Genomic DNA, 19,303 nt, shown 5'->3' with positions numbered 1-19,303 from the left:
AGGTAGTTAGTTTAAAGCCCACTTAGTGGCTCTCGCATCGACGTTGCGATCGTGAATTCGCCAGAAAACTTATTTTCGGCCTAATGACGAAATATACTATTATTTCATCAGGCTCTTGAAAACAAAATTCTATACAATAATATAAACAAATAATTCCAACCATTGTTTGTCACAAGATCTATGCGCGCGCTGATCTATTCATTTGTTGAAATGAAGAAATGGAATTCATTAAATTTCGTTTTCTCATGAATACCTTATAAATATTGATAATGAATCAAAGAGAATTCGACTAATGATTGAAGTGAATAGCCAAGTAGAGTAAAAGAATATATGAAGAATTTTTCATTTTCAATTAATTATCTTAAATTTTTTTAAATAATCGGTCTCCATAAAAGGACAGAATTTATTAATAGACCTTTTCATTTTGGAAATCTAGGGGAAATATTTATTTCGTTCATTCAACGAAAAAATCTCCGAAAAAACCATGGAAAATTCTGATAAATATTGAACTTTACAATGATACACACTTGAGCGCTCAAAAACCATGATTTATATGTAAATTCGATAAAGTGTCCGTAAATCTAGTGACTCTCAGAATGAAAAGGTCTATTTCACCGATGATATATATACATGTGAAATATATATATTATATATACATGACGTGAAAAAAATATTTACCACGAAGAATTTGAAATTATGTCACTGAAGAATTTGAAAATGCCGCGTGTTTTTTTTGTGAATAACTTCGTGTGTCACATATTGACCAATCAGAATTAAGGATTAACGGTCAGGCAGCGTCGAGATATTTCGATATAAAACAACTTCACGTTTCTTTCATCTTTAGTAAATAGGATAACAAAGCTTCCAAAATGAGTATGCACTTGGTAATAACACGAACAATCACAAGATTCAATGAAAGAAATAGTATGTTCCGTTCCGGCGGGCGCAAAGTTACATTTCCCTCCCGCTTCGCGGGAGGGAACTCTGACTTTGCGCCTACGCCGAGACGGAAAATCGCGTTCTAACCACGGGAAGTAAAATAAAGGACCCTCAGCCGGGCATCAAGGGCGGAAAGTCAAGACTTAATTTCCGGAGATGAAATCCTTGAAACGCGTCGGTATAAAAGCTTTCTGCATTTTCCGTTACAATTGCTGAGTGCGAGACAGTGACACACCATTAGAGAAGAATTGGCACTTGCCCCTAACAGAGTTTGGGGCAACGCCATTTGGAATAGAAGAAGAAGAATAGCAACACATTCTTTTTCTCGTGAATAAAACTGATACGATTGACACTTATAAAAAAGTCAGCGTTATGTGCGAGATTGTTTATGACAAGAACTGCTCCAAGGTAATTATGATTGAATCAGCTTTGAAGCGGGGCCTCAACCTGAATATTGAAACTGTGATTTATTGGGGCTATTTACACCGGGACTTCAAGTCGCTCGAAGTTTGGCTAAGGTTATGTCTACTCCTGCCTAACTCTCGGTGAAAATGCGGAGTTTAGTTCAACTTGGCGTTTCCACCAAGACTTGACCTGGAATAAACATAAACTTAGCCATATTTGACGTGACTTGAAGTACCGGTGTAAATGGCCCCACTGTAGAGGTTAGAGGTTCATAGGGTGAATCATCCAACGATCCGTCCATTGTCTTAAAAATTCTCAAATGAACATGATGCAGCGTCATTAGAGTCAGGGTCAACCATTATCACTTGAAAGCCTCTCTTAAAAGAATGCACATACTTGATTACGCGAGCTGTACTTATAAATACCCAAACCAAGATTATTATTATTTGGTGCTGAAGGAACTTCCGCAGGAAATTTTGGGACTATGGAGTGGGAAAGTATCAAAGGTTCCGACACTCCGCTGCATCCTTTGAAAAAAAAAATAATGAAATGAAAAGTTCACGGGTGGATTGAACTTTCGACGTTTAGGTTTTTTATACTTATTATTCATGATTAATCAATTCCAAATGATTATTATTCCAAAATATTGTTCATCCGAATTTTTTAACAAATAAAAATTTTTATGAGAGATTTGACAACCACGCATCTTTGTTTGATGCAGTTGGCATTCTTGTGTCCAAATGAAATCCTATACTGTACTATAGAATCTATAGTATATGCTTTGGCTGAGTTGACACGATGGCCTCCGTCGCGCGCACTCTAATCTTCCTCAACGTTGCCATGTTCAGCCATCAGTTTCTTCTAACGTAACTAAAATCCCAAACTAAGCCATACATTTTCAATAATTACAAATGATCCCTGTGGCGACGGCTAATGAAATTGTCGGGATACGTTCCTGAAATATATACGGTTCTACTCGTGAAGCGTTTGGATTTTTATTTTATTGTCGATTATTTTTTGTGATTTTTAAAAAAGTGGTGCCACAAGACTCTGTGTTAATGACACATTCTTCATATTTTCTCCTCAACAATCTACGTGGTTCAGCGTTTTGGGACTTCGGGGCCATATTTGTAATCACTCAAAGAATATATTCTCAAAATTTCAGCTCTGTAGTCCATTTCCTTCTACTCCCATATACTTACTGCGGAAGTTCCTTAATGGCTCCGGCTGTTTAAGAGAAGCGTTCAGATTCTGTGGCATTGCCCCACTCAGAATAATTATACGCCAACTCATGAGAGAGTTGAAACAATAAAGTTTCACGTACGAACTCAATCAGTTCCTTATTGAAAACACCAGATCCAAAAATTCTTAAAATAATACATACATAAATTCATTGTAAATAGTAGATTAAAAATAAAAAAATAACGATTAAATCGAGTTGAAAAAAATATTTACCAATAGTGTAAATGAATCCTGAAGATTCGCGCATTTTAAACAATGAAAAGAATATGATATACGTATCTTGCTCTTCAATGACTCATGAATAAATTACTCGTCTTACCAAATCCAATAAGATCTAATGGAATTTTCTGATATCTCAATCACGATCGAAACTCAATCAATGAATCACTGGCAATTCATGTATGTTATGCGATAAAAAGTTTCAGATGGGTGAAAACAGCATTGACATTCCACGATCCTCGTCACCTCCAAGCCAGAGGAATACTATGAAACGTCAAAAACTCAACTCATCGATTTCAAGCAGTGCCGCTGCATTTGAATTAGAATGCCGACATCTCAGGACAGAAGTGATGACCCTAAGCGCAAAATTAGTTCAGATGGAAGTTGCTGTCAATCAGCATCACGAGATACAAAAGCAAATGGAAGATACTCATCAGAAGACACGAGCGGAAATGCAAAAACTCTTCGAGGAGGAGAAAAATATCCTGCAGGTGCAGGTGAATGCGGACAAGGTGAAGATAGCACAATTGCAAGAGGAACTGAAAGCGTCACTGAGGCGTACAAATGAAGCCCGTAAAGCCCAAGTAGCTGCGGAAGCCAAGCTCTCCCGATTGGTGATCTTCCTCGATCGGCAACAGGTAGCAATGCACAGTGTCTTGAACGCTGAAGGACTTCCCTCTCTATTAAGGGTTTTGGAATATGACTCAGAGATGCAGACAGCAGTCAAACGTGAAGAGGAAGACCTGGTTGATAGGCACGCAATATTGGAGATTAATTCCACGCCCAAGCCGGCATTGAACCCTCGAAACATAAAACCCAAAGACGAGAGTCGTTTAATTCAAACGTTCAATGCAAGTAAATCTCGCCCTGAGAAACACAAGTCTCTTAAAACAACAGAAAAAGGTGGAGAAAAACTTGAAGACAGACCAGCATTGGTAGATAATGCTTTACCTTTACTTCCTATCCAGGAACAAATACCCATCGTGCAACAGAAATCGAACGATGCAGGAAGCAGTAAACAACAGGGTATGGAAGAGCAGGAGGATGGAGTATCCAGCTCGAGAGTCTCCAGGTCTCAATCAAGCGAGAGAGGTACATGTCCAACAGCTTCGAAGAATGGGGCCGTCAATCGCCTGCAGGCAGGGACAGTTTCGAGACAGAAAGAAACAGAAAGGTCGCACTCTAGTGATGACGTAGAGTCTTTAGTGAGAGGATGGGATAAAAAAGATTCATATATACCTTCAAGTTGGTCTCAGTTCCTTTCAGAAAATGCACAAAATTCTCCAGGAGTGAGAAGTGATACAGAACATTCTTGTCCACCAGGTTTAAATATAAAAAAATCTCCATCTAGACCATTGAATGTGGGGAAGGCCCATCACGTTCTTGTCTCCAGTCGATTCTTCAAAATTAATTGGGACAAACAGTACAACCAACCTAAAGAGGGCAGATGGGTTTGCAACAGATGCTCCCGTTCTTTTAAGTCCTCAGCGCGAGTAATAGATCATGTTTGGGTTGAACATTATGGAGGGAATTATGAGTGTCCCCATTGTCGTCCAACTGGCATTAAAACTTTGTTCAAAGTCAGCAACAGCATCAGAAAGCACATTCTCAAGAAACATCCTGATTCACGTGAATCGAGACTCTGAGGATTCAGCTAAGCTGTTGGTCTTCCAGACTTCTTCATTTATGGACATTCGCATAAAAAGGGCTCTCTTTGCTTATTCGAGTTTCTCAGATATTCACACTTTTGTTTCCACAACTCCCATTTAAATAATGTTGAGGATTTTTTGATCCCCTCTAACGACGTCGTTTTTGACGCAATGAAAGTCATTTTGGGATTAAAATATGTAGAATGTTATCGAAGTGTACATTTATTCTTTTTCACCACTCAGATCGGGAAACACTATTGTTTAACACTCGGCCGTGAAGCAGTTTTCTGCGTCATATGATTGCAAACTAGCCTTCGGCTTCTTCTGCAACCTCACAGTCGCTAAAGCTGCCCACGATCTCGTAATGGAGTAACTATAATTCAGTAGCGAAGTGGTAATATAGATAAGTCAATTTTGACTATTGACCACTTTTCAATCAATATCTCGGAATCTAAGGAAGATAGCAAAATTTTTATTATAACCTTTTTTGTGGAGCCGATTGAGTGCTACAATAAATATAATTACAAAAATTTCGCCATCTCCCTTAGATTCGGAAATATTCCTCAAAAACTCAACTGAAAGATAAGTCGACTTATCTCTGTTTATCACTTCACTACTGAATTCGATTATTATCATTCAAAAGGTTTGATGAATAAGTATAATCGCATGATGATCCATTATGAACTCGAGGTTCTAAAACTGAAAAATTGAGAGAACGTGTTTTTTCTATCCTTGATGTGCAGTCCTAAGTGTTATCGATATTTTCGGTATTAATAAACATAGAAAACATCTGGTTAATTTTTAAGTTCTGTACATTTTCTCATTCTATCTTCAAGAAAAGTTGGAAGAGAATTGAACTGTCAAGAATGTCTTATTTATTCATATGTATCAATATTGTAAAAGTCCTTTATCACTGTAGTCATGCTAAGAGACTTTTTTTATAGGTCAAAAAATGTTCAACAAATAAAGAATTTTTAGGTGAAGTTAATTATTATCAAGATAATTCGTTCCGTCTATATAACAAAATAAAATGTGAAATTGGTAAAATTTCAGTAATTTTATGATATTTTTGTAAATTTTTCTTCAAAAAGCTTTAAAAGATTATGTGCAGAAATTCCTTAAACATCCTTAAATCTACAAAATGCATCAACACATGAAAATTAATGGACATCTCATCACTCAGTACTAATCTTCTTGGCTTGTCCAGCAAGCTCATCGGGCCCTTCCTCAAAATACCTCGTAGAGTAGGGTAGACTGTAGGGAATTGAAGTGGATTTTTTTATCTCTTGAGAAAATAATTGATCGAATAGTTTTGTAGATGCCGATAGCTATCCAAAATAGAATTTTCAATGTTCAGTCAAAGGATGATCATGAAGAAATGAATTTTATTCATTTCTTCATGATCATCCTTTGAATGAATAAAATTCATTTCTACGACGAGACATGAACTATTGTTCACTATAGATTAACAATCAAAAATTTTACTCACTTTTTTTGTAGCAAACTTTGCGTTTATTCAACCTTAGATACTATCAAACTCGTAAATGAAAGAAGCTTTTGCGTAAAAACACTGAACTATTTTGATGATTTTTGATGATGACTAGGATCTCAGAATTTTTATATTAATACTCGAAAGTTTAAGAACATTCGTTAACATGGGCACGTCTTGCCACTGCATATAATATAATGTTTACAAATGAAAAATGAATCATTTTACGCCGACACGTGAGACTAAAAATTTTTAAAAAATCATGCAAGTTCCCTATACGGTCACGCTTCGCATGTCACTTCCGCCAACGATTTGTCTCCGTTGGTCGATGTCCAAAAGCGTCTGCGCATGGCATCGGCGGAAGTTGGTAGGGGTGATTTACCAAATTTTCTCCCAAATCCACCCTAAACCTAGTTCCTCACCAAATAAGCTCTTATAACATTTCCCTTTAAACCCATGAGTTTCAGAGATATTTGCACAATAATCTGCATAAACGAACGATCATTTTTACGACCCATATTTTATTTCAATCATAAAATTGTATTTCTTATTTTTCTCAACATGTGAAGGTATGAACTGGAAGTTAGCATTAAGGAACATTGGGCTTTGGACATTCTTCGACTTCAGGCGATTCCTTTTCTCAGATCCAATTTGCCCAGATTTAGAGAACACTCATGAACGATTTCCCCCTCGCACCTAACTGCCCAACACCGACGGTCGGTACAATAGAAAATTACCATAAGTGCCGAATACTTTTCACTCTCGATACTCGTTACTTTCGGGTTTCAAAAGCATAACGAATGATTACTACCCGCACATCTTTAATGTGGAAGTCATTATCGAGAATTACGGTGATTGATGAAAAGATCGATGTGAACCACCTCAAATACAATAAATAAACACCATTGTTATAAGACATTGTAGAAACCTATTCCAGTGGATTTTCATCCGAGATTGAAGGTATGCCACCGAAATCTGCAATAAAATCTCAGATCGAATGCACTATATCGAGGTTATATGTAAACAAGTAACAATAATCACTTTCAGATGAGCAACAAAGGTACTAACGAGTCATTCTCTCCACCGGTTGGAGATTATAAAGTACCTTTAAAACGTCGAAAAATTGACATGAACTCGTTAGTCGTCAGCTGCTCAAACGGTGAGAGTCTAACTGACATGGACTGGACCAGTCTGACGAACGAACTCTCCGATCTCCGGTGCAGGCTACTACAAACAGAAGCTGCCGTAGCCCAATTTCACAGGATCAAAGTTAAAATAGAATATGTTATCAGGGAAGAGGAGAGAAACCTGGAGAGACAAGTGCAAATGACCAGAGAGAGGATAGAACGATTGAGGACAGTTGTAGGAACAGCGATGAGTATTCAAGAGGTTTGTGAGATGCAGCCACCTGCTAAAGGTGAGAGAGAATTGATGGAGATCAGCATGCAGGACAAATCCACAAATTTTTTGACTGAAAATGTCGAAATGAATCAATCGAGTCGTGAAGACACTTCAGCATTTCACGAGGTCCAGGACAATGGAATAGAAGCTGAGAGGGAACTGAGAAATGCTGTGAAAAATCTGGAGAACGAATTAGTCTACATGTTGGAAAACGAATGCTCATCTCCGGAATGTGACTGTGATGACCTGCCAGAAGCAAGTGTCAACATCCAGGAGTTGCAATCGAGAAGAGCTCTCTCCAAGGATGAACAGAGAGTTATTCCAAAAGTGGCAAATGCACATGAATCTGAGGAGGACCAACAATCAGCTGCAGATGCTAGCTCAACTTTTCGTGGAGCTTCAGAAAGTGATCCGGATCTTGAGGATCAAATAGCCAGATTTCAAAAGAGATTCGATGATGCAGAGAAAGACGATCAATTGGTAAAGATTCTACCGGGAAATCGTCGTGAATCACTTTTGAATCTTCATGAATCAAAAGACAGTGAAATTTGGTCCCGAGATTTGGATAGAGGAAGACGTTATTCTCAGCAAGCTGGAGTTGATCCAATTCAAGAGGAAAAACAAGCACTTTCAGCAAACATGGCAGATGCAAATGAATCTGAGGAGGACCAACAATCAGCTGGAGATTCTCGTTCAACTTTTCGTGAAGCTTCAGAAAGTGATCCGGATCTTGAGAATCAAATCCTCAGAATTCAAGAAAGATTGGATGAAGCAGACAACGATGATCAATTGGTAACGATTCTACCAGAGAATTGTCATGGATCATCGAATCTTCAGTGTCATGAATCAAAAGACAGTGGAATTTGGTCACGAAATTTGGATCGAAAGAGCTCTTATTCTCAACAAGCTGGAGTTATTCCAATTCAAAGGGAAAAACAAACACTTTTATCAAAAGTGACAGATGCAAAAAAATCTGAGAATGGCCAACAAACAGCCGACGATACGATTTCAACTTTTCGTGGAGCTTCAGAAGGTGACCCGGATCATGAGGATCAAATAGTCAGAGTTCAAAAGACATTCGACGATGCAGACAAAGATGATCAATTGATAACGATTCGACGAGGAAATTTTCGTGGATCATCTTTGAATCTTCAGCGTCATGAATCAAAAAACAGTGGAGTTTATTCACGAGATTTGGCTGGAGGGAGGCATTATCCTCAGGGAGCTGGAGTTGCCCCAATTCAAAAAAAAAAACAAACACTTTTATCAAAAGTGGCAGATGCACATGAATTTGAGAAGGACCAACAATCAGCTGCAGATGCTAGCTCAACTTTTCGTGAAGGTTTAGAAGGTGATCCAGATCTTAAGGCTCAAATAGGCAGAATGCAGAAGAGATTCGATGATGCAAACAAAGATGATCAATTGTCAACGATTCTACCAGAGGATTGTCATGAATCTGGAGCTGGACATGAAGCTGGAGCTGTTCCAATTCACAAAAAACAAACACTTCTATCAAAAGTGGCAGATGCCCATGAATCTGAGGAGGACCAACAGTCGGTTACAGATACTAGTTCAACTTTTTGTGAAGTTTCAGAAGGTGATTCGGACCTTGAGGATGCAAACGAAGTTGAACAGAGGGTCACGATTTATCCAGGAAATTGTACTGGATCACCTTCGAGTCTTCAGTGTTTCACATCAAAAGACAGTGGAATTTGGTCAGCAGATTTGGAAGACAAGAGACCTCAGTCTCAGACTCAAGCTGGCGTAGTTTCAATCCAACAGGATGAAATGTTGGAACCTTATGTCGATAGTTGGGAGAGGGAGATTGAGGGACTGCCTGGACATGCTGACGTAGCTGAGCTGAACATAACCGAGGGAATGATGAGAGGAAGACCTGGAGAATCTGACTCGCCACCGGAAGCAGTTGATAGAGCTTGCTCTCTTCCACGTCTTCAACATGGCAACAATCGTATGGATCGGAAAGTCGAAAAAGGACGTCAAAATCTCCTGGGGGTGGCCAACTATTACGTTATAGTGTCCAATCCACAATTTTTCGAGATTGATTGGGAGAAAGATTACACGCATCCCAACGGTCGTTCGTACTTCTGTAATAAGTGCCCGGTGAAAAGAGATGGGAAAGTTAAAATACAGGATCATATATGGTCTAGCCATTATGGGGGGACATATAAGTGTCCTCTCTGCTTACGTTCCGTTATGAGGAGGCACGCTATTGGAAGACACCTAAAAGTCTTCCACCCCGGCACATTCCTAGGAATATAAACGACCATGAAAAGGCCAGTTGTTCTATGTTTTTAAGGCCGTCCAACTGCTAGGTTTTACGGGCCGTTATCCCTTTCAAACGTTTTATTTATTAAAGGGTAGTTGATGTAGAAAAACAATTGGTCGTTATTTTTCAATCAGGATGTTTTGTTTAACAGTGGCAGTCGATTGTCAAGGCGAGTTGTTTCTTATGATTTGGATGAGCCATAAATACAGATGGTCGAGCTTTTCGTTTTCTTTTTATTATAGCTTTTCGTTTGTCTTACGATCGTTCTATTCGCATGGATATCACAAGTCTGGAGTTTATGAATATGTATTACAATGTGAGACGTGTTAACTGAGATCTTAATAAATATTTTTGGATACAATGGAGGTAGAAGGAGAGACCCTCTTCCATATTTCTAATTTAACAGCGATGATGAGAATCTCAGAGCGGAACAGTCATTCCGAATTCTCATGATCGTTGTAGACAATCATTCATTCTAGTTGTACGAGTGAATGGAAGCCGTTATTGGCCCACAGTTATATTTAACCCTAGACTGGTCACTATGCGAGAGAATTGCCGCAACACGTTGTTTTATTCACCTTGCCATCGACTGGTTGACCGGAAAAATTTGAGAAAAATTGAATTCGTCAATTGAAGTATCTGGAAAATTCTAGTATTTTTTTTTCAATATTGTATCCTTAATTCTGGGAGAAAAATAGTATTTTTCCGGTCTGTTGCGATGGGGTTTTTTACTCGTGTGGCATCGGCCTCCGCGCCGTAGGCGAGTAAAAACCACACGAGTAAAAAAACCCCATCGCAACAGCCCAGGAACAATATTTTTCTGTAGTGATTTTCAAGTTTTCGAGTTTGGGAAGTATGTAATACCAATTCCCAGACGAGAAATCGTGAGAAGCAGTACAGAAAAAATTATTTCCAACAGGTGAACAATTTTTTCCCGTGTTAAATGAAATTGCTTGTTGCGCGACGTTGCTGGGAACTCGCTAAACGCGCCCGGGAAGTGTAGAGTGGATTCGGCAACGCTGGAACCTAAATAACACGGCGGCACTCTCCCGCGAAGGTGACTAAAGTCGCATTTTCCCGTCAGGTGACCAGACTAGAGTTAAGATATTTCGTTTGAAGAGAATAAATGATCGCATTAATCGTTCAATGTTTATAATAACAGGAAGTGATCATGAGGGTCTAATGACTATAAGGGGGGACACTGCTGAAATTTGGAAGTCCTGCAATAAAAAATTGGCCTCCGTGAGATTTGCTCCCCACGTGTAGTCCCAAAAAATATATATTTTGACTCACCTAAGCCCATCCAAAATGGCGGAGAATTTTAAAAAACCGATTTTGCCCTTTAAAAGTGTAGAAACAAATTGATTAGTTATCGATATTCATTCAGTAAAAATGAAAATGTTATTGAATTCGGGCGCAACGTGCGAGGTATCTTATTTGAATCCCGTTGATCCTTATTTTTCTCCTCTCTATGGGCGCGCGTAGTGGGGGCAGAGGGGTTCCCGGAATACCACTCTGCTACTGTCCCCAAGGTATCTTATATGAAGCCTCTACTGTACATCGTCTCACTCGCTTTACAGTAGCGCCCGATACATTCCCTATGGTTTAGCGGGGATTCCCCCACGATGCGGCCACTTAAGGGTTGAGTTTCGTTTACTTTTAATCGAACGATTGCAATAATGCTTTCATTAAAAAAAATTATTTTCAAAATTGTTCGATTTTCATAGGCTGGGGGAGGAGGGGGGGGGGTCAATCCTGAATAATTAGGTCAGGTGGCAAAGTGGCTTGGGCTTGACAGTTCTAACATGTCTTTGAAAAACTGGTTTCCCGTGAGAATTAAATTTCCTTTTCCGTTGCGTTGCATCACTTAAGACGTTTCGTCTGTATTTCTCCGAGTGGTGAAAAGGAAGGGGTCTCATTGTTCTCGAGTCTTGATTCAATTCTTGAACACGAAAATTCTGAATTTTCAAGTAACTATTTCAGTATTCGAGTGTCAAATTATTTTTGTCGGATGTATTTCCAATTACTGAAACTATATTAAAATGCATCAGAGGCATGGCAGTACCGCACGGATCATTGCTATGGTTATTTCGTGTTGCTAAACCTGCAGATTGTTCTCTCTCTCAGTACCATAGTCTAACGGTTAATACTACTATTAAATAGAGGATCCACCTGTACCGAAATGGGGTTCCTGTGGTTTCCTGTTACATCTATGTTCTACAGGAGTGCGAATGCGATACAGTGTAGAATCTACAGCCACATGCGTAGGATTGGATAAAGCGCCGAATGGGACTCGAAAACCGTAAAATTGAAAAAAAAATTGAATAAGGTATCAACAATTCTCTCGTTTACTGTGTAAGAATATTTTATTTATCAGATACTCATCTGCAAAATCGCTAGACCTATCTTCATATGTTGATCAACTTCAAATAAGAATCACCTCGATATTTGTGGACGTCCGCATGAAAAGGGACCACTTTGGCACTATTGGAGTTATTTATATTCCCAGAATCTTGATCTAATTCTAAACATTTAGAGCCCAGAATGAACTTGATAGCGTAAAGAGTGACGACGCTAAAGAAGATCGAAAAAATAATTTAACATGGGTTTAAATGGGAGTTAGCAAGAGAAAAACGTGAATATCTCGGAAACTAGAATCGACAAAGTGGTCACTTTTCATGCGGACGTCCACATTTGTTGATATATGATAGTAAAAAATTCCAAATAATGAAGTGTGAGATTTACAGATTATCAATTATCATGTTTATTGCGTTGAAGGAGTTTCGATGAGGCAATAAAAAATACGGCTGTTGAATGTCGCCGTTTTCCACAGGAGCTCCCCTCTACTATCCAATCTCGCCCTTCAGTAACCGAGGGGGACCGTTGAAAGACTCGTAAAGCTGCGACCGTAGTAAAACGGTCCACCTGCGGCTCCCCCTATATTTGCAAGTTTCTGAACAATAGTGTCTCTAAAATATTCAAGAGTAGTCAAGTTCGATCGTTTCATTCACATCGTCTAAGTAAAACTATACGAAAGGTAGCCGCACAGGTAGGTTCACCGTCACATCGACACAGTAAAATCAGGTACTAACAGACAGAATATTGTCGAAGGAAAATAATCAAAATAGACATGTTGACGGAAAAACGATGGAGTAATAACAATATATATATGGATTAGGGAAGTTATAATTGATACAATAAAATTACATAAGAATTTTCGACGTTCGTTTCTGGTCTCGGTGTTTTAGAATATTTACGGACAAAAAAACATACTGAGAGAAATGTCAATGGTAATTTCAACTGCAAGGGAATTGTCAAAGAAATAATAGTTACGGTAACAATGAACATTGTAGATTCAACTATTACATTAAAGTGAAAATTACATCATAATGTTGATAACAGTACACTGATAGAATGGTTTAGTCGAATCAAACGAGACTTTTTAACTATCACCACGATTCGTTAACTATTAACGAATCGCGGTAACAGTTAAGAAGCCTCGTTTGGTGCAACTGAATCGTTCCACCATTTCTGTCAGTGTACTTGACATTGCAAATCGAACGATAAATCCTAGTTTAATCTACAAAGTTTATTGTTACTGTAAATAGAATTTCTTTGACAATTTCCTTGGAGTTAAAATTAACAGTGAAATTGTTCTCAGTGCACGAAACAATTTCGAATTTTTCGACAGAAAGAAAGTGATTTCCTTAATAATCTTCGATGTATAAAAAAAATGTTGAGAAAATCCTATTTGTTTCTCGCCAATTCGTATCTGAAATTCCTGTGATTTGTCCTGCATTTTTTTTTAATGCATAGCAATATTTGCTAGAAAGAGTCAACAGATTGTCATCTTTCTCTACAACTCATTTTCTAGGGCTTCTTTCCCCGGAGATTTTTTGGCAATAAATTAAAGAAAAGGGATTTTTCTAATGCGAATCTCACCACGAGCTTTCAATGCAAAAAGTTTTCACAGAATAATTTTATTGAAGAATCAATTGATTTTGACTGTCAAATGTTGTCCGTTAAATAGTACCACAAAAACAAAATCTTCCCATTTGCAAAAGTTTTTATGGAGGAACTGCCAGACTGTCATTCTCAAAGTGTTATCCGGCCAAAAAAATGGTTGCAAAATGGAAAAAAGCAAATTATTCATTATTATTAATTATTTATTACTTCATTATTTTACAGTCAATGTAAAAATCAAATATTTAGCTCCAGTTCCCGCAAAAAACTTGACGCAAATGTGTCGATAAGGCAGAATCCTCGCAAGAGTTTTCCGCCGAACGCAGGGCGCGGGTTGAAAACGTACATTGGGCATTGGAATTGTTGTCGTGAACGAAACTCTTCGTGCAAAGTTTGCTAGAAAATATAGTCACAGCATCCGCAGGATTTCAGAGTCAATTGGAGCAGTGAATAGCCGGACTTGTGCCCGAATCATTTTCCATAGTTTGATTCAAATTCCTGTCGAGGATTTCCAAACGTAAGTGCTAACCATTCAGCCAACTATAGAGGTTAGGTGTTGTTTGTTACTTTCGAAGCAATGGAATTCGTTAATTTTTGTGACATTCGTGATTTTTTTACGGCTGTCCACAGTATTACGGCCATTATCTCTTTGCATCGAGACGTCTGGGTATATTTAGAGGGATTGAATAAATAATTTTTCAGATGAAAGATCTGATACTGTTTACCGGGATTAAACCGGCACCGGCTACGCATTAAGTTAGCACATTGCTTAACATACAGGCTCTTTCGGCAATTTTTTTCATACATTAAAGCATAATTATTACCACCACTGATAATTTACGTGACAAATATCAAAAAAGTAAATTAGTTCGGACGCCCATGCATCGGTTTCCCTGTATAAGATTTCATGTGTGCCTTCAGGTTCGGCGAGTCGCTGATTCCGAATTTTTCATTCTAATTGTTATTAACAATTTAATTGTTTAAATCAAACTATGAGAGATGAAGACAAATTTCCCCGTCATGGAATGCCCAAAATTTATCAAGGAATATGTCGTCTCTTGCTTCCCAAAGCCGGAACCAAGATTTGAGTGGTGGGGAGCCCTAACATAAATAAGTGGGGATTTGGGTAGCGTGGGGGTATACGGGTAAGGTTCCGTCAAACCGCATGAAATGTTCTTCCAGGCATATATGTATGGAAGAAAATTCACAAGAATGAAACTTATTTCTTGGGAAATTTTGAACCATTTTTTCCATAAGAAAAATTTCTTTGGCTCCAATTGTTTGAAGTGAATTGTTCATAAAAAGTGGCAGGCTGAATTTAAAAAAGCACGATTCAAAATCAAATAACCGAAACCGTAAAACCCACAATCGCTTAAAGCCACATGGACCCCGAAACTAATACGGGATTACTATATGGGTGTAAGGACTATTGGGAACGGATAGTCTTAGTTATATGAATGTAAAACGCAATGGAGTTGTGGATTATGTTTCAATTCCATCGTTTTATTAAGGAACTTCCGCAGTAAATTTTGGGGCTATGGGGTTGGGGAAAATATCAAAGGTTACGACACTCCGCTGCATCCTTTGAAAAAAAAAAATGAAAGGACGAAAAGTTGACGGGTATATTGAAAATTCGTCGTTTAAGTTTCTTTACACTTATTATTCAAGATTAATCAATTCCAAATGATTATTATTCCAAAATATTATTTATCCGAATTTTTTAACAAATAAAAATTTTCATGACAGATTTGACAACCACGCATTTTTGTTTGACGCAGTTGGTATTCTTGTGTCCCGATAAAATCCTATACTGTACTATAGAATCTATAGTATATGCTTTGGTTGAGTTCACACGATGGCCTCCATCGCGCGCACTCTAACCTCCCTCAACGTTGCCATGTTCAGCCATCAGTTTACTCTAACGTAACTAAAATCCCAAACTATGTCATACATTTTCAATAATTACAAATAATCCCTGTGGTGACGGCTAATGAAATTGTCGGGATATGTTCCTGAAATATGTACGGTTCTATTCGTGAAGCGTTTGGATTTTTACTCCATTGTCGATTATTTTTTTGTGATTTTTGAAAACGTAGTGCCATAAGACTTTGTGTTAATGACACATTTTTCATATTTTCCCCTCAACAATCTACGTGGTTCAGCGTTTTGGGACTTCGGGAGGATATTTGTAATCACTCAAAGAATATATTCTCGAAATTTCAGCTCTGTAGTCCATTTCCTTCTACTCCCATATACTTACTGCGGAAGTTCCTTAATGACAGACGATGAATGATCGTTTTTGCACTCCAGATTTCTGTGGGAGACTGAATCCGACACACAGAGACCGAACGAATAGCTTCGTCTGACAATAAAGAGCTTCCAGTTCGTTTTTCGGATGGAATCATTGTTTATGTTCATGTTATCGCGCCCGCACTTTCCACTTCGGCTCGTGTTTGAACTGATAATTTCTATAAAACAATTCTCAGTATTTATTTACTGTGTCCCTTTTCCAGAAACCCAGGAAAAAGGGTCGTTTACGATTTTATGACAGTCACTCGGACGCAGACACGTCTCAAATTTTGTGGCGCCCTTTCCCCTTCCACTTTATATTTCACCCACTCTACCCCTCAAATACACAAACCAATGGAAATGCTCATACATTTTTCTCGACCAATTAGAGATCATTTATTTTCCCGTTTAGTTGTTACGGACTATGAGCATATAAGCAGGATCGGGCGTGTAAATTACGTTGGTAAATTACACCGTTTTTTATATATATATATATATATATATATATATATATATATATATAAAACTAAAGTTAACTATAAAAAATATGGTTTTGGATAAAAAACAGCATATTATGTCCCGAGGACAGATAAACCGCGCATTTTAATTTCACTTTGTTCGGTTAGAACGCGGATCTCGGTACTTGGGGCATAAATAGTATATTATGTCATCAGGCGATAAAAGTATTATCTGGTGAATGTCGCTTTATAATCCGAGCCGAAGGCGAGGATTATAATCACATTCGCCAGATAATACTTTTATCGCCGTGTGACATAAATATCATTTCATGTCCCTAGGACCGTAAAACCGCGATTCTAACGTCGATTCCCTCTTTTAAATTGCGGTTTCCGGGCCCAGAGACCTAAATTATTGTACGCCACACGGCAATAAAACAATTTTTTGACTCGTGATTCAAATCCTCGCTTTCGGCTCGGATTATACAGCCACATTCGTCAGAAAATACGTTCATCGCCTGGTGACATAATGTAGTATTACCTCACGTGAAACGGCTTACGGCATTTTAAGAAACTCAAAAACATGAGCCTTATACCTCATAAAGAATAAATTTTACGAGGATCAAACGTTGCAAAATACCGAAGTCACAAGTCATCTCCATTGTGAGAAAGTCAATCTCATTATTTATTGATCTTTATTGGATTCTCCACTTTATTATTTGGAGCCCCGGAAAAGCCTAGTTGGACCTGAAAAGAACTATTTTGTTTTGAAGAGTTCAAAAAAGCTATCAAAGACAATTGAATTAGTTTTGCCGGGCGAGGTATGAATCTCGTTGACTTTTATCACCCTCGCGAGGTATAATCTTCGCGAAGCTTCACAGTTTACAATAAAAGTCAACTTCGGCTGGTTTTTTACATTTCTTACATTTATTACGTAAATTACGGGTCTTTTACAATGTCATGTAAAAAACTACGGTTATCGATAGGTGCCCAACCCTGCATATAAGTCAGTACATTTCTCCATAAAAATCAGCATTTACATTACTTCAGTATTCGTCGGTATCACCGAGTATTTTTATATCAACCTTCCGTAATTTTTACTTTTTTTACAGTTCATTTTTATTTTAATGGTTCGAAAATTTAAGAGTAAGTGCAAATAAATTGTGAAAATCCATTTCAAATTTAATGTGAAGGGACTTGGCGTAATTTTTTATTGGCTTTCTACATATTGACTTTCCAACAGATTGTGTAAAGAAAATAGTTTTTTTCACCACGCTGTGTGTAAAATGACATTTTACGCACGCTCCACGTGCACATCTGATCCTTAATTATTTATTATTACTTAATTGAATACAACTATATTAATTAAACTATGGCCTCTATTAGCAAGTTCTTTAATATCATATTTTGCAACCCATTGTCGCCCGGGGCCTTCTTGCATTTGTTTTCTTTTGATAACATATTTCATTTTAAAATACGTAATGGACGATACGTCTTCCGGCAAAATGGATTTTGATTTCAACTCATTGTAGATTCGATTTACCATTTTTCCATTCTTTGCACCACTTGAATTTTTTGCTAGGTGGTTTATTTCTTCAAAAACATCGGTCAAGATGTTTCGTGTGAAAAGTTTATGTTTATTTTTATTTTTATTTTTCCTTACCATATATACCCTATTCGATTTTTTACATATTTGCGGTTTCATGGGCCGACTTCCTCTCCAACCGTGTCGCATTGTACCCCACGTACAGACTCTCCTGGTGACCAAGGGAAACCATGGAAAACTTTGGTCGACACGGGCGTCCATCGACCGAGTTTCATCGGAGAATGTTTTCCTAACACTTCTCCGATGATTCTCGGTGTCTAGACTTCCTTTCGACGGTTTCCGAAAGATTAAAAATCCCAATTGCCCCAAGCACGCGTCCCGCCGTCCGGCCGAGCGATTTAACCACTTCGGCCACCGTCGCCGATTTGTGAAGAGTTTAAATGATAAAAAAAATTTAAAAATATGAGGGAAATAGCTGAATTTGCTGCCTCATTGGGCATTGTTCGTATTTTTTAAAAATCGTGGCCTCAACAAAAAATGAAATGTCGATGTTTTTGTTACCCTTCCAGCTATAATTTTCGATACTATAGGTACCCAAGAAGTGACCGCAAGCGTTGACGTTGAGGAAACAATATTTGTCGGCTATAAAAATTATTTACAGTTCAAATGCGCGCTAAACCTTTTTTTGTAAGATAAAAATTAATTTTTATTAACCCTCAATCACTCGCGCGCGGCCGCCAGCCTTAATCCGTCGCACAGTTAGCGTACCGCTGCCGGGTTAAACCGAGCACCGTGTTGCCACGTTGGCGCTTACCGCTGCGCGTGCATTTTAAGTTTGGCAGTAAATGTAGCAACACTGTCGCTGGAATGGTCGACAGGGACTCACTCAGATCCGATCAATTAGCCCCTCATGTATAGATATTCCAAATTTTTATTTTTTTCCTCATTGAAGTAGTTTTGAAGAAAATTGCGAGCTAATAAAAAACATTTGCTAGTTAGTACTTTTTTTTAAATAAATTTTTGAAACATCACCCCTGAAAAAAAAGGCGTCTGACACCTTTGCTACAAACTCAGGTCTTCAACTCGGGGCTTCAATTGAAAGCCCGAGTTGTAGACCCGAGTTTGTAGCAGCGATGTCAGACAAGATATGAATGTTTTTTTGGGCTCAAATGAAAGAGCGGGTCGAGAAATGGCGTGCTAGAGCCTCTAAACATGACAAATGTCTCTAAAGATGATATCTGTTTTCAATTGAAAAGCAGAGTTGTGACATCATTGTCTAGGAGAACAATGGGGTCTAGGAGTCCTTATAGAACATTGGGGTCTAGGAGTCTCCCCTGGTTCAAAACCATCTTTAGAGGTCCTAGCACGCCATTTCTCGACCCGCTCTTTCGTTTGAGCCCAAAAAAACATTCATATCTT

The 19,303-nt window shown here is 38.2% G+C and overlaps 3 protein-coding genes across 3 annotated transcripts in view; all 3 read left to right on the top strand.

Annotated features, from left to right (window-relative positions):
* The first annotated feature begins 1,199 nt into the window (after window positions 1–1,199).
* LOC107039249 lies at window positions 1,200–4,896 on the top strand. The gene is made up of 2 exons (XM_015258770.1): window positions 1,200–1,347; window positions 3,006–4,896. Exons 1-2 carry the CDS (start codon window positions 1,312–1,314, stop codon window positions 4,449–4,451), a joined length of 1,482 nt encoding a protein of 493 aa, XP_015114256.1. The 5' UTR covers window positions 1,200–1,311; the 3' UTR covers window positions 4,452–4,896.
* Window positions 4,897–6,741: 1,845 nt separating this feature from the next.
* LOC107039242 lies at window positions 6,742–9,975 on the top strand. Its single transcript, XM_015258761.1, has 2 exons — window positions 6,742–6,903; window positions 6,991–9,975. The coding sequence occupies exon 2, from the start codon at window positions 6,991–6,993 to the stop codon at window positions 9,622–9,624; it is 2,634 nt and encodes an 877-aa protein (XP_015114247.1). The 5' UTR covers window positions 6,742–6,903; the 3' UTR covers window positions 9,625–9,975.
* Window positions 9,976–13,928: 3,953 nt separating this feature from the next.
* The window catches only part of LOC107039237 (nucleolar transcription factor 1-B), an 8,675-nt gene continuing 3,300 nt past the window's right edge, over window positions 13,929–19,303 (top strand). The window contains exon 1 of the mRNA XM_015258754.1: window positions 13,929–14,111. The gene's annotated coding sequence lies outside the window, so the exon portion shown is untranslated. The remainder of the gene's footprint in view (window positions 14,112–19,303) is intronic.

Source organism: Diachasma alloeum, unplaced genomic scaffold (genome assembly GCF_001412515.2).
Source record: "Diachasma alloeum isolate Michigan unplaced genomic scaffold, Dall2.0 Dall_scaffold_00295, whole genome shotgun sequence".
NCBI lineage: Eukaryota > Metazoa > Arthropoda > Insecta > Hymenoptera > Braconidae > Diachasma > Diachasma alloeum.
This window is presented reverse-complemented; position numbering and strand designations above follow the sequence as displayed.

Excerpts from the sequence above, each read along its gene's own strand:
- LOC107039242 (XM_015258761.1), top strand. The coding sequence starts at position 6,991 with ATGAGCAACAAAGGTACTAACGAGTCATTCTCTCCACCGGTTGGAGAT.
- LOC107039249 (XM_015258770.1), top strand. The coding sequence starts at position 1,312 with ATGTGCGAGATTGTTTATGACAAGAACTGCTCCAAG. Across the intron at positions 1,348-3,005 it reads ATGACAAGAACTGCTCCAAG|TTTCAGATGGGTGAAAACAG; the intron begins GTAATTATGATT and ends TGCGATAAAAAG.